This window comes from Arachis stenosperma, chromosome 1, assembly GCF_014773155.1.
Source record: "Arachis stenosperma cultivar V10309 chromosome 1, arast.V10309.gnm1.PFL2, whole genome shotgun sequence".
NCBI lineage: Eukaryota > Viridiplantae > Streptophyta > Magnoliopsida > Fabales > Fabaceae > Arachis > Arachis stenosperma.
In genome coordinates, this window is record NC_080377.1 from 54,887,919 (window position 1) to 54,902,421 (window position 14,503).

General features: G+C 40.4%; 1 protein-coding gene and 1 non-coding gene across 2 annotated transcripts; both read right to left on the reverse strand.

Annotated features, from left to right (window-relative positions):
• Positions 1–242: 242 nt before the first annotated feature.
• On the reverse strand, positions 243–914 carry LOC130979884 (uncharacterized). Its single transcript, XM_057903430.1, has one exon. It carries the CDS (start codon positions 912–914, stop codon positions 243–245), a length of 672 nt encoding a protein of 223 aa, XP_057759413.1.
• Positions 915–9,346: 8,432 nt separating this feature from the next.
• On the reverse strand, positions 9,347–9,454 carry LOC130950463 (small nucleolar RNA R71). Its single transcript, XR_009073601.1, has one exon. It is a non-coding gene; the product is annotated as a small nucleolar RNA R71 (small nucleolar RNA).
• Between the last annotated feature and the right edge of the window lie 5,049 nt (positions 9,455–14,503).

The window sequence follows — 14,503 nt, forward strand, 5'->3', positions numbered from 1 at the left end:
AGCTTTTGTGCCGACTTTTACGGATAAAAAGTATTAGAGTTTGTTGTAGTCGTTTAGAATGTATGTGATGGAATATATGATTTTGGTAACTTGAAATTGTGATTCATAAGGCTGCATTACATCTGTCATACATTGAAGTGGTCGGCCTCGTTAAAACCATCCCGAGTAAAACCCTCCTTAGGGATAAAAACTTCGGTGGTAGGAAAAAGAGTACTGTCCAAGCTTCAAGTGTTAATAAGCGACTAGGTACAATAAAGTCGTAATGAAAAAATGTTCCTTGTGTTTGGCAGGTTGGCTCCTTCTAGCGTTTGGAGCGAGTACAATCCTCGGCCATGTACTTTGGCAATTCGGAAGGGGCCTTCCCAGTTAATAGCGAGCTTTCCCTGTCCTGGTGGTTTCTGAACATCTTCTAGACATCTTAGGACTAGGTCTCTTTGTTGTAATGTCCGTGGTCTGAACTTTTTGTTGTATTTGTTCCGTATTATTTGTTGCATTGTTTCGCTTCTGATCCTTGCCTCGTCCCTTACTTCTTCTAACGTGTCCAACTCAACCTGTCTTATTTGGTTGTTCGCGGCATCCTCGAAGTAGTTTGTCCTTATAGATCCTTGGGATATTTCCACTGGGATCATGGCGTCGGATCCGAAAATCAATTTGAAAGGTGTTTCGTTCGTCGATCTTTGCGGGGTAGTATTGTATCCCCAAAGTATCTCAGGTACTAGCTCGGCCCATTCTCCCTTTGCTAACATTACCTTTTTCTTAAGTGCCTGCAAAATGACCTTGTTAGCTGTTTCGGTGAGCCCATTAGTTTGTGGGTGCTCGACCGAGGAAAAGTGGTGTTTTATATTCAGATTGGATAAGAAGGAGGCTATTTTTCTATCTGTGAACTGCCTACCATTGTCAGTAACACTATCCATAGTTAATCCATACTGACATATGATAAACTTCCAAATAAAATGTTTTACCTTGTTTGTTGTTATCTTGGGCAGTTGTTGGGCCTCTATCCATTTTGTAAAGTAGTCTATTGCTACTAAAAGAAATTTTACCCGACCCTTCGAAATTGGGAAAGGCCTGAGTAGGTCCACCCCCCATCTGTTGAACGGCCAACCGACCTCTGTTGTGTGTAATATCTCGACCGGGTTGTGTATGATCGGGGCAAACTTTTGGCAGCTGTCGTATTTGAGTACTTTCTCTAGGAAATCTTTCTTTAACGACGGCCAGTAGTATCCAGCTCTCAGTATTTTTGCTGCGAGACTTTGGCCTCCGATGTGTGTACCACAGATCCCCTCATGAGCTTTGATGAGCGGATAATTTATACGCTTTTTGGTATTGTTTTTAGTATGTTTTAATTAGTTTTTATTATATTTTTATTAGTTTTTAGTTAAAATTTACTTTTCTGGACTTTACTATGAGTTTGTGTGTTTTTCTATGATTTCAGGTATTTTCTAGCTGAAATTGAGGGTCCTGAGCAAAAATCTGATCCAGAGGCTGAAAAGGACTGCATATGCTGTTGGATTCTGACCTCCCTGCACTCGAAGTGGATTTTCCGGAGCTATAGAGGCCCAATTGGTGCGCTCTCAACGGCGTTGGAAAGTAGAAATCCTGGGCTTTCCAGCAATATATAATAGTTTATACTTTGCCCGAGATTTGATGGCCCAAACCGGCGTTGCAAATCAGCTTCAGAATTCCGAGCGTTTAACGCTGGAACTGGCATAAAAATTGGAGTTAAACGCCCAAACTGGCATAAAAGCTGGCGTTTAACTCCAGAAAAATTCTCTACACATAAAAGCTTCAATGCTCAGCCCAAGCACACACCAAGTGGACCCCGGAAGTGGATTTTTACGTCATTTACTCATTTCTGTATACCCTAGGTTACTAATTCACTATTAATAGGATCTTTTGACATTGTATCTGTACCTCATGACACATTACACGTTTCTCATTGTATTTTCTACAGCATGAGTCTCTAAACCCCATGGTTGGGGGTGAGGAGCTCTGCTATGTCTTGATGGATTAATGCAATTACTACTGTTTTTCATTCAATCATGCTTGCTTCTATTCTAAGATATCACTTGTTCCTAAACCTGATGAATGTGATGATCCGTGACACTCATCATCATTCTCACCTATGAACGTGTGCCTGACAACCACCTCCGTTCTACCTTAGATTGAGTAGATATCTCTTGGATTCCTTAATCAGAATCTTCGTGGTATAAGCTAGAATTGATGGCGGCATTCAAGAGAATCAGGAAGGTCTAAACCTTGTCTGTGGTATTCTAAGTAGGATTCAATGATTGAATGACTGTGACGAGCTTCAAACTCCTGAAGGCTGGGCGTTAGTGACAGACGCAAAAGAATCACTGGATTCTATTCCAACCCGATTGAGAACCGACAGATGATTAGCCGTGCTGTGACAGAGTGTGTTGAACATTTTCACTGAGAGGATGGGAGGTAGCCATTGACAACGGTGAAACCCTACATACAGCTTGCCATGGAAGGAGCCTTGCGTGTTTGAAGAAGAAGACAGTAGGAAAGCAGAGGTTCAGAAGATAGAGCATCTCCAAAACCTCAACCTGTTCCCCATTACTGCAAAACAAGTACTTATTTCATGTTCTTTTGCTTTTTACAATCAACCCTGATAATTATTGATATCTTGACTAAGAGTCACAAGATAACCATAGCTTGCTTCAAGCCGACAATCTCCGTGGGATCGACCCTTACTCACGTAAGGTATTACTTGGACGACCCAGTGCACTTGCTGGTTAGTTGTGCGGGATTGCAAAAGTGTGATTGCAATTTCGTGCACCAAGTTTTTGGCGCCGTTGCCGGGGATTGTTTGAGTTTGGACAACTGACGGTCTATCTTGTTGCTTAGATTATGACTGTTTTATTGTTGTTGGTTTAGAGTCTTTTATTTGAGTTTAGTTTCATATTTTAAGTTTGGTGTCAATTGCATGCTTTTGTTTTCCTTTTAATTCTTCGAATTTGCATGTTCTTAGTCCTTTCTTGTTCTTTAAAAAATTCTAAGTTTGGTGTCTTCTTTGTGTTTTTCCTTTAAAATTTTCAAAAATTAGTGTTTGATTTTCTAAAAATTTTAAGTTTGGTGTCATTTTGTTGTTTTTCTCTTTCCTCATTTCAAAAATCAAATCCTTTTCAAAATAATTTTCAATCATATATTTTCAATTGCTAATTCCAAAATCTTTTTAATTAACTAATTGATTTAGTTTTCAATTTTCTTTGATCTTATTTTCTTTTAGTTTTCGAAAGTTGATTTTATTTTCCATTTGTTTTATTTTAGTATTTTCGGTCAAATCAAAAAAATAAATAAAAAAAAATTTACTTTACTTGTGAATTCATATCATATTCCCTTTCTCCATCATGGACCTAAGTGGAATTGAACAGTCCAGAAGGACTCTGGGGTCATATGCTAACCCCATTACAGCTGCATATGGGAGTAGCATCTGTATACCTCCCATTAAAGCAAGCAGCTTTGAGCTAAATCCTCAACTCATTATCATGGTGCAGCAAAATTGCCAGTATTCCGGTCTTCCACAGGAAGAACCTATTGAGTTTCTGGCACAATTCTTACAACTTGCTGACACAGTACGTGATAAAGAGGTGGATCAGGATGTCTACAGATTATTACTGTTTCCATTTGCTGTAAAAGATCAATCTAAGAGGTGGTTGAATAACCAACCTACAGCAAGCATAAAGACATGGAAACAGTTATCAGACAAATTCCTGAATCAATTTTACCCTCCAAAAAGGATGACACAGCTAAGGCTGGACATCCAAGGCTTTAAACAAGAGGATAATGAATCCCTTTATAATGCCTGGGAGAGGTATAGAGGTATGCTAAGAAAATGCCCCTCTGAAATGTTTTCAGAGTGGGTACAGTTAGACATCTTCTACTATGGGCTTACAGAAAAAGCTCAGATGTCTCTAGACCACTCAGCAGGTGGATCTATACATATGAGGAAGACGATTGAGGAGGCTCAAGAGCTTATAGATACTGTTGCTAGAAATCAACATTTGTACTCTAGCAATGAGTTCTCCACAAAAGAAGAAGTTATGGCAGTAGCCACTGATCCTAATCCTCAAGAACAGATGATTGAGCTTAATCAGCAATTACACCTGATGACAAAACAGTTAGCAGAATTCCCTGGCTGGCGTTAAACGCCAGAATTCCCTTCATCACTGGGCATTTTGCTAAACGCCCAGGATGCTGCACACCTGGCGTTAAACGCCCAGAATGGTGCCCATTCTGGCGTTTAACGCCCAAAGTACCCTTTATTGGCGTTTTTTCGCCAGCAAGCTCTTTTTCTCTACTTTTTGCACTGAATCCTTCTGTAACTCTGTGAATTCCTTCAATTTTGATATTTGCCCTTTGAGAATATGTATCAAACTTTGATTAAACAAAACAGATAACCTGCTAATGACTGGGTTGCCTCCCAGCAAGCGCTTCTTTATTGTCTTTAGCTGGACCTTCACTGAGGATCATTCAAGCCTCAGTTTTGAGCATTCTTGCTCAAAATTGCTTTCAAGATAATGCTTGATCCTCTGTCCATTAACAATGAACTTTTTGTCAGAATCAGTATCCTGAAGCTCAACATATCCATATGGTGACACTCCTGTAATCACATACGGACCCCTCCACCGGGATTTAAGTTTTCCTGGGAACAATCTGAGCCTAGAGTTGAAGAGCAGAACTTTTTGTCCTGGCTCAAAGACTCTGGATGACAACTTCTTGTCATGCCACTTCTTTGCCTTTTCCTTATAAATCTTTGCATTTTCAAAGGCACTGAGTCTAAATTCATCTAGCTCATTTAGCTGGAGCAATCTTTTTTCACCAGCTAACTTAGCATCCAGGTTTAGGAATCTGGTTGCCCAGTAGGCTTTATGTTCCAGTTCCACGGGCAGATGACAGGCCTTGCCATACACAAGCTGGTATGGAGAGGTTCCTATTGGAGTCTTGAATGCTGTTCTGTATGCCCACAGAGCATCATCCAAGCTCTTTGCCCAATCCTTTCTACGGGCAATTACAGTTCGTTCTAGGATTCTTTTTAGCTCTTTGTTAGAGACTTCAGCTTGCCCATTTGTCTGTGGATGATACGGGGTTGCCACTTTGTGGCTAATTTCATATCGGACTATAGCAGAGTAGAGCTGTTTATTGCAGAAATGAGTACCCCCATCACTGATTATGACTCTGAGAACACCAAATCCGCTGAAGATGTGTTTCTGGAGGAATTTCAGCACGGTCTTAGTATCATTAGTGGGTGTAGCAATTGCTTCTACCCACTTAGATACATAGTCCACTGCCACCAGAATGTAAGTGTTTGAGTATGATGGTGGGAACGGACCCATGAAGTCAATCCCCATACATCAAACAATTCAATCTCTAAGATCCCTTGTTGAGGCATGGCGTATCCGTGAGGTAAATTACCAGCTCTTTGGCAGCTGTCACAGTTACGCACAAACTCTCGGGCATCTCTATAGAGAGTAGGCCAGTAGAAGCCACATTGGAGGACCTTAGTGGCTATTCGCTCACTTCCAAAATGTCCCCCCATACTGTGATCCATAGCAGTGCCATAGGATCCTTTGTGCTTCCTCTCTGGGTATACATCTGCGGATCATTCCGTCTGCACATCGCTTAAAGAGATATGGCTCATCCCATAGGTAGTACTTGGTATCTGAAATTAATTTCTTTCTTTGCACCCTACTGTACTCCTGGGGTGTGAACCTCACAACTTTGTAATTTGCAATATCTGTAAACCATGGAGCTTCCTGAATGGCAAAGAGTTGCTCATCTGGTAAAGTCTTAGAGATCTCAGTAGAAGGGAGGGACGCCCCAGCTACTGGTTCTATTCGGGACAGATGATCAGCTACTTGGATCTTGATGAGCAGATAATTTGTATGCTTTTTGGCATTGTTTTTAGTATGTTTTCAGTATGATCTAGTTAGTTTTTAGTATATTTTTATTAGTTTTTAGTTAAAATTCACTTTTCTGGACTTTACTATGAGTTTGTGTGTTTTTCTGTGATTTCAGGTATTTTCTGGCTGAAATTGAGGGACCTGAGCAAAAATCTGATCCAGAGACTGAAAAGGACTGCAGATGCTGTTGGATTCTGACCTCCCAGCATTCGAAGTGGATTTGCCGGAGCTACAGAAGCCCAATTGGCGCGCTCTAAACGGCGTTGGAAAGTAGACATCCTGGGCTTTCCAGCAATATATGATAGTCCATACTTTGCCCAAGATTTGATGGCCCAAACCGGCGTTCAAAGTCACCCTCAGAATTCCCAGCGTTAAACGCCGGAACTGGCACCAAAATGGGAGTTAAACACCCAAACTGGCATAAAAGCTGGCGTTTAACTCCAAGAGAAGTCTCTACACGAAAATGCTTCAATGCTCAGCCCAAGCACACACCAAGTGGGCCCGGAAGTGGATTTTTATGTCATTTACTCATCTTTGTAATTCTTAAGCTACTAGTTTCCTATAAATAGGACCTTTTACTATTGTATTTTTATCTTTTGATCACTTTAGATCTCTAGAGCATCTTTGGACATCTAGTTCTTAGATCATCTGGGGGCTGGCCTCACGGCCATGCCTAGACCTTGTTCTTATGTATTTTCAACGGTGGAGTTTCTACACACCATAGATTAAGGTGTGGAGCTCTGCTGTACCTCGAGTATTAATGCAATTACTATTGTTCTTCTATTCAATTCTGCTTGTTCTTATTCCAAGATATTCATTCGTACTCAAGAACATGATGAATGTGATGATTATGTGACGCTCATCATCATTCTCACTCATGAACAAGTGACTGACAACCACTTCTGTTCTACAAGCAACAAGGCTCTAATGTTTATCTCTTGGATTCTTTAACCGGAATCTTCGTGGTATAGGCAAGAACTGATGGCGGCATTCAAGAGAATCTGGAAGGTCTAACCTTGTCTGTGGTATTCTGAGTAGGATTCAATGATTGAATGACTGTGACGTGCTTCAAACTCCTGAGGGCGGGGCGTTAGTGACAGACGCAAAAGAATTACTAGATTCTATTCCGGCCCGATCGAGAACCGACAGCTGGATAGCCGTGCTGTGACAGGGTGCGTTGAACATTTCCAATGAGAGGATGGGAGGTAGCCACTGACAACGGTGAAACCCTTGCATAAGCTTGCCATGGAAAGGAGTAAGAAGGATTGGATGAAGACAGTAGGAAAGCAGAGAGATGGAAGGGACAGCATCTTCATACGCTTATCTGAAGCTCTCACCAATGATATACATAAGTATCTCTATCTTTATCTTTATGTTTTATTCATCATCTATACCCATTTGAGTCTGCCTGACTAAGATTTACAAGGTGACCATAGCTTGCTTCATACCAACAATCTCTGTGGGATCGACCCTTACTCGTGTAAGGTTTATTACTTGGACGACCCAGTGCACTTGCTGGTTAGTTGTGCGAAGTTGTAGTGATCACGATTTCGCGCACCAAGTTTTTGGCGCCGTTGCCGGGGATTGTTCGAGTATGGACAACTGACGGTTCATCTTGTTGCTTAGATTAGGTATTTATCTTCAGAGTTCTTGAGAATGAATTCTAGTGTTTCAAGGTGATGTTCTTATCATCACCAAAGCTGATTGATTCTCATCAATTTAGCTCTTGAATGTAATGTCCTGCTGAAGCTTGGCTAGCCATGTCTAATTTCTTTAGACTAAAGCTTTAGACTAACATTGCATGATTCCTGGAATTCTCATTAAGAATCTTGATACCTTTATTTTCTTTTCCACTTAATTTTCGAAAAAGCACAAAAAAATTACAAAATCATAAAAACCAAAAATATTTTATGTTTCTTGTTTGAGTCTAGTGTCTAATTTTAAGTTTGGTGTCTTGCATGCATTGTTTATTTGATCTTGGTTTTATTTTCAAGTCAATAGTACAGGGAACTGAAGATTCAGAACATGCAGCAGAGGAATTACACAGAAAAAGCTGGGCGTTCAAAACGCCCAGTGAAGAAGGACAGACTGGCGTTTAAACACCAACCAGGGTGCCTGGTTGGGCGTTTAACGCCCAAAAAGGTAGTGCATTGGGCGTTAAACGCCAGAATGTGCACCATTCTGGGCGTTTAACGCCAGGATGGCACAAGGGGAAGGATTTTGTTTTCAAAATCAATTTTTTTCAAGTTTTCAAAGTTTTTCAAAATCAAATCATATCTTTTCAATCAAATGTTTTCAAAATCAATTTCTTTCCTTTTTCAAAGATACTTGCTATCAATTAATGATTTGATTCAACATTTCGAGTATGTTGCCTTTTCTGTTGAGAAAGGTTTAATGTCTGGATCATATCTTTTCTTGTTAGCCAAGTCATTAATTTTTAAAATCAAATCTTTTTTTAAAAAAAAAATTGTTTTCAAATCATATCTTTTCAATCATATCTTTTTAAAACCATATCTTCTAAATCAAATCTTTTTAATCACATCTTTTTCAAAATAGTTTTCAAATCATATCTTTTTGATTTCTAATTTCAAAATCTTTTTCAAAAAATTATTTGATTTCCTTCCCACTCTTGATTTTCGAAAATTAATTAAAGTTTTCAAAAATATTTTCAAAATCTTTCACTTAATTTTCGAAAATTTCTTCCCCTCTTCTCACATCCTTCTATTTATGGAGTACCACTCCTCCTCATTGCACAATTCGAACTCTATCTCACTAAGTTCGAATTCTCTACTTCTTCCTTCTATTTTTCTTTTCCTCTGACACCTCAAGGAATCTCTATACTGTGACATAGAGGATTCCATATTTTCTTGTTCTCTTCTCTTTCATATGAGCAGGAACAAAGACAAAGGCATTCTTGTTGAAGCTGACCCTGAACCTGAAAGGACCTTGAAGCGAAAGCTAAGAGAAGCTATGGCACAATTCTCTGTAGAGGACCTAACCGAATTCTTCAAAGAAGAAGAACACATGGCAGCCGAAAACAACAACAATGCAAGGAAGGTACTGGGTGACTTTACTGCACCTACTCCCGACTTCTATGGGAGAAGCATCTCTATCCCTGCCATTAGAGCAAACAACTTTGAGCTTAAGCCTCAATTAGTTTCTCTAATGCAACAGAATTACAAGTTCCATGGACTTCCATTGGAAGATCCTCATCAGTTCTTAGCTGAATTCTTGCAAATCTGTGACACTGTCAAGACTAATGGGTTGACCCTGAGGTCTACAGACTTATGCTATTCCCTTTTGCTGTAAGAGACAGAGCTAGGACATGGTTGGACTCCCAACCTAAAGAAAGCCTGGACTCATGGGAAAAGCTAGTCAATGCCTTCTTGGCAAAGTTCTTTCCACCTCAAAAATTGAGTAAGCTTAGAGTGGAAGTCCAAACCTTCAGACAGAAGGATGGAGAATCTCTCTATGAAGCTTGGGAAAGATACAAACAATTAATCAGAAAATGTCCTTCTGACATGCTTTCTGAAAGGAGCATCATAGGTATTTTCTATGATGGTCTCTCTGAACTATCCAAGATGTCTTCGGATAGCTCTGCTAGAGGATCTCTTCATTTGAAGAAGACGCCTACAGAAGCTCAAGAACTAATTGAAATGGTTGCAAATAACCAATTCATGTACACTTCTGAAAGGAATCCTGTGAACAATGGGACAAATCAGAAGAAAGGAGTTCTTGAGATTGATACTCTGAATGCCATTCTGGCTCAGAACAAGATATTGACTCAACAAGTCAATTTGATTTCTCAAAGTCTGTCTGGAATGCAAAATGCACCAAGCAGTACTAAGGATGCTTCATCTGAGGAAGAAGCTTATGATCCGGAGAACCCTTCAATGGAAGAGGTGAATTACCTGGGAGAACCCTGTGGAAACACCTATAATTCTTCATGGAGAAATCATCCAAATTTCTCATGAAAAGATCAACAGAGACCTTAACAAGGTTTCAACAACAATAATGGTGGAAGAAATAGGTTTAGCAATGGCAAGCCTTTTCCATCATCTTCTCAGCAACAGACAGAGAACTCTAAGCAGAACCACTCTGACTTAGCAACCATGGTCTCTGATCAAATCAAAACCACTCAAAGTTTCATGACTGAAACAAGGTCCTCCATTAGGAATTTGGAGGCACAAGTGGGACAGCTGAGCAAGAAAGTTACTGAACTCCCTCCAAGTACTCTTCCAAGCAATACAGAAGAAAATCCAAAAGGAGAGTGCAAGGCCATCAACATGGCCGAATTTGGAGAGGAAGGAGAGGAAGTGAACGCCACTGAGGAAGACCTCAATGGGCGTGCACTAGCCTCCACTGAGTTCCCCAATGAGGAACCATGGGAATCTGAGGCTCAAAATGAGACCATAGAGATTCCATTGGACTTACTTCTGCCATTCATGAGCTCTAATGAGTATTCCTCCTCTGAAGAGGATGAATATGTCACTGAAGGGCAAGTTGCTAAATACCTTGGAGCAATCATGAAACTAAATGACAAGTTATTTGGAAATGAGACTTGGGAGAACGAACCTCCTTTGCTCACCAAAGAACTGGAAGACTTGTCTAGGCAGAAATTACCTCAAAAGAGACAAGATCCTGGGAAGTTTTCAATACCTAGTACCATAGGCACCATGACCTTCAAGAAGGCTCTGTGTGACTTAGGGTCAAGTGTAAACCTCATGCCTCTCTTTGTAATGGAGAAGCTAGGGATCTTTGAGGCACAAGCTGCAAGAATCTCACTGGAGATGGCAGACAATTCAAGAAAACAAGCTTATGGACTTGTAGAGGATGTTCTGGTGAAGATTGAAGACCATTACATCCCTGCTGATTTCATAGTCCTAGAGACTGGGAAGTGCATGGATGAATCCATCATCCTTGGCAGACCCTTCCTAGCCACAACAAAGGATGTGATTGATGTTGATGGAGGTGAACTGATCATTCAAGTGAATGAAGAATCCTTTGTGTTTAAGGCTCAAGGATATCCCTCTGTCACCATGGAGAGGAAGCATGAAGAGCTTCTCTCAACTCAGAGTCAAACAGAGCCCCCACAGTCAAACTCTAAGTTTGGTGTTGGGAGGCCACAACCAAACTCTAAGTTTGGTGTTGAACCCCCACATTCAAACTCTAAGTTTGGTGTTGGGAGGTTCCAACATTGCTCTGAGAAAAAGTGAGGCTCCGTGAGAGCCATCTGTCAAGCTACTGACATTAAAGAAGCGCTTGTTGGGAGGCAACCCAATGTTATATTTTATCTATTTTTCTTTGTTATTTTATATTTTTTGTAGGTTGATGATCATGAGAAGTCACAAAAATAATTGAAAAAGCAAAAACAAAATGAAAAACAGGAAGAAAAACAGCACACCCTAGAGGAAGAACCTACTGGCGTTTAAACGCCAGTAAGGCTAGCAGATGGGCGTTTAACGCCCAGTCTGGCACCATTCTGGGCGTTTAACGCCAGAAAGGGGCACCAGACTGGCGTTAAACGCCAGGAAAGGGCATGAACCTGGCGTTAAACGCCAGAAATGGGCACCAACCCGGCGTTTAACGCCAGAATTGGCTAAAAACGCAATTTTGCATGCCATTTGGTGCAGGGATGACTTTTCCTTGACACCTTAGGATCTGTGGACCCCACAGGATCCCCACCTACCCCACCACCCTCTCTCTTCTTCTCTACCCATTCACCAATCACCTCTACCACTTTTCCCCAAAAACCCCTCACCTATCAAATCCTACTATCCTCCACACCACACACATCCCTCCTTCATTTTCACACACCATAAACACTACTTCTTCCCCCTTTGGCCACAACATAAGCCTCCTTCAGATCCTCCATTTTCTTCTTCTTCTACTCTCTTCTTTCTTCTTTTGCTCGAGGACGAGCAAACCTTTTAAGTTTGGTGTGGTAAAAGCATTGCTTTTTGTTTTTCCATAACCATTTATGGCATCTAAGGCCGGAGAAACCTCTAGAAAGAGGAAAGGGAAGGCAAAAGCTTCTACCTCCGAGTCATGAGAGATGGAGAGATTCATCTCAAGGGTGCATCAAGACCACTTCTATGAAGTTGTGGCCATGAAGAAGGGTCAACTTTGATCAAAAGGTTGGACCAAGTCCTCATAGATATCTGTGAAGAGGACGCCCAATGGAAGAGAAATTCAAGAGGGAAGCCGGTTCAACTGAGAAGGCATGACCTCAAGCCCATCACTAAGAAAAGGATGGAGCAAACAAGAGATCCTCCTCCTCATGAAGTCCCTAAGATGCCTCAAGGGATGCACTTTCCTCCACAAAACTATTGGGAGCAAATCAACACCTCCCTAGGAGAATTGAGTTCCAACATGGGACAACTAAGGGTGGAGCACCAAGAACACTCCATTCTCCTCCATGAAATTAGAGAAGATCAAAGAATCATGAGAGAGGAGCAACAAAGGCAAGGAAGAGATATTGAGGAGCTCAAGCACTCCATAAGACCTTCAAGAGGAAGAACAAGCCGCCATCACTGAGGTGGACCCGTTCTTTAATCTCCTTGTTCTTTATTTTTCTGTTTTTCGAAAATTTATGCTTATATTTGTCCATGTTTGTGTCTTATGATCATTAGTGTCTCAGTGTCTATGCCTTAAAGTTATGAATGTCCTATGAATCCATCACATCTCTTAAATGAAAAATGTTCTTAATTGAAAAAGAGAAGAATTGCATGAATTTTAAATTTTATAACAGATTAATTATTTTGATGTGGTGGCAATACTTTTGTCTTCTGAATGTATGCTTGAACAGTGCATATGTCTTTTGAATTTGTGGTTCATGAATGTTGGCTCTTGAAAGAATGATGAAGAAGGAGACATGTTACTGAGGATCTAAAAAATCATAAAAATGATTCTTGAAGCAAGAAAAAGCAGTGAATACAAAAAAAAAGAAAAAAAGAACGAAAAAAAAAGAGGGGAAAAAGAAAAAGAAAGAAAAAGAAAGAAATAAAGTTGTGATCCAAGGCAAAAAGAGTGTGCCTAAGAACCCTGGACACCTCTAATTGGGGACTCTAGCAAAGCTGAGTCACAATCTGAAAAGGTTCACCCAATTATGTGTCTGTGGCATGTATGTATCCGGTGGTAATACTGGAAGACAGAGTGCTTTGGGCCACGGCCAAGACTCAATAAGTAGCTGTGTTCAAAGATCATCATACTTAACTAGGAGAATCAATAACACTATCTGGATTCTGAGTTCCTAAAGAAGCCAATCATTCTGAATTTCAAAGGATAGAGTGAGATGCCAAAACTATTCAGAGGCAAAAAGCTAAAAGTCCCGCTCATCTAATTGATACTGATCTTCATAGATGTTTTTGGAATTCATTGCATATTCTCTTCTTTTTATCTTATTTGATTTTCAGTTGCTTGAGGACAAGCAACAATTTAAGTTTGGTGTTGTGATGAGCGGATAATTTATACGCTTTTTGGCATTGTTTTTAGTATGTTTTCAGTATGATCTAGTTAGTTTTTAGTATATTTTTATTAGTTTTTAGTTAAAATTCACTTTTCTGGACTTTACTATGAGTTTGTGTGTTTTTCTGTGATTTCAGGTATTTTCTGGCTGAAATTGAGGGACCTGAGCAAAAATCTGATCCAGAGACTGAAAAGGACTGCAGATGCTGTTGGATTCTGACCTCCCTGCACTCGAAGTGGATTTTCTGGAGCTACAGAAGCCCAAGTGGATTTCCAGCAATATATGATAGTCCATACTTTGCCCAAGATTTGATGGCCCAAACCGGCGTTCAAAGTCACCCTCAGAATTCCCAGCGTTAAACACCGGAACTGGCACCAAAATGGGAGTTAAACACCCAAACTGGCATAAAAGCTGGCGTTTAACTCCAAGAGAAGTCTCTACACGAAAATGCTTCAATGCTCAGCCCAAGCACACACCAAGTGGGCCCGGAAGTGGATTTTTATGTCATTTACTCATCTTTGTAATTCTTAAGCTACTAGTTTCCTATAAATAGGACCTTTTACTATTGTATTTTTATCTTTTGATCACTTTAGATCTCTAGAGCATCTTTGGACATCTAGTTCTTAGATCATCTGGGGGCTGGCCTCACGGCCATGCCTAGACCTTGTTCTTATGTATTTTTAACGGTGGAGTTTCTACACACCATAGATTAAGGTGTGGAGATCTGCTGTACCTCGAGTATTAATGCAATTACTATTGTTCTTCTATTCAATTCTGCTTGTTCTTATTCCAAGATATTCATTCGTACTCAAGAACATGATGAATGTGATGATTATGTGACGCTCATCATCATTCTCACTCATGAACAAGTGACTGACAACCACTTCTGTTCTACAAGCAACAAGGCTCTAATGTTTATCTCTTGGATTCTTTAACCGGAATCTTCGTGGTATAGGCAAGAACTGATGGCGGCATTCAAGAGAATTCGGAAGGTCTAACCTTGTCTGTGGTATTCTGAGTAGGATTCAATGATTGAATGACTGTGACGTGCTTCAAACTCCTGAGGGCGGGGCGTTAGTGACAGACGCAAAAGAATCACTGGATTCTA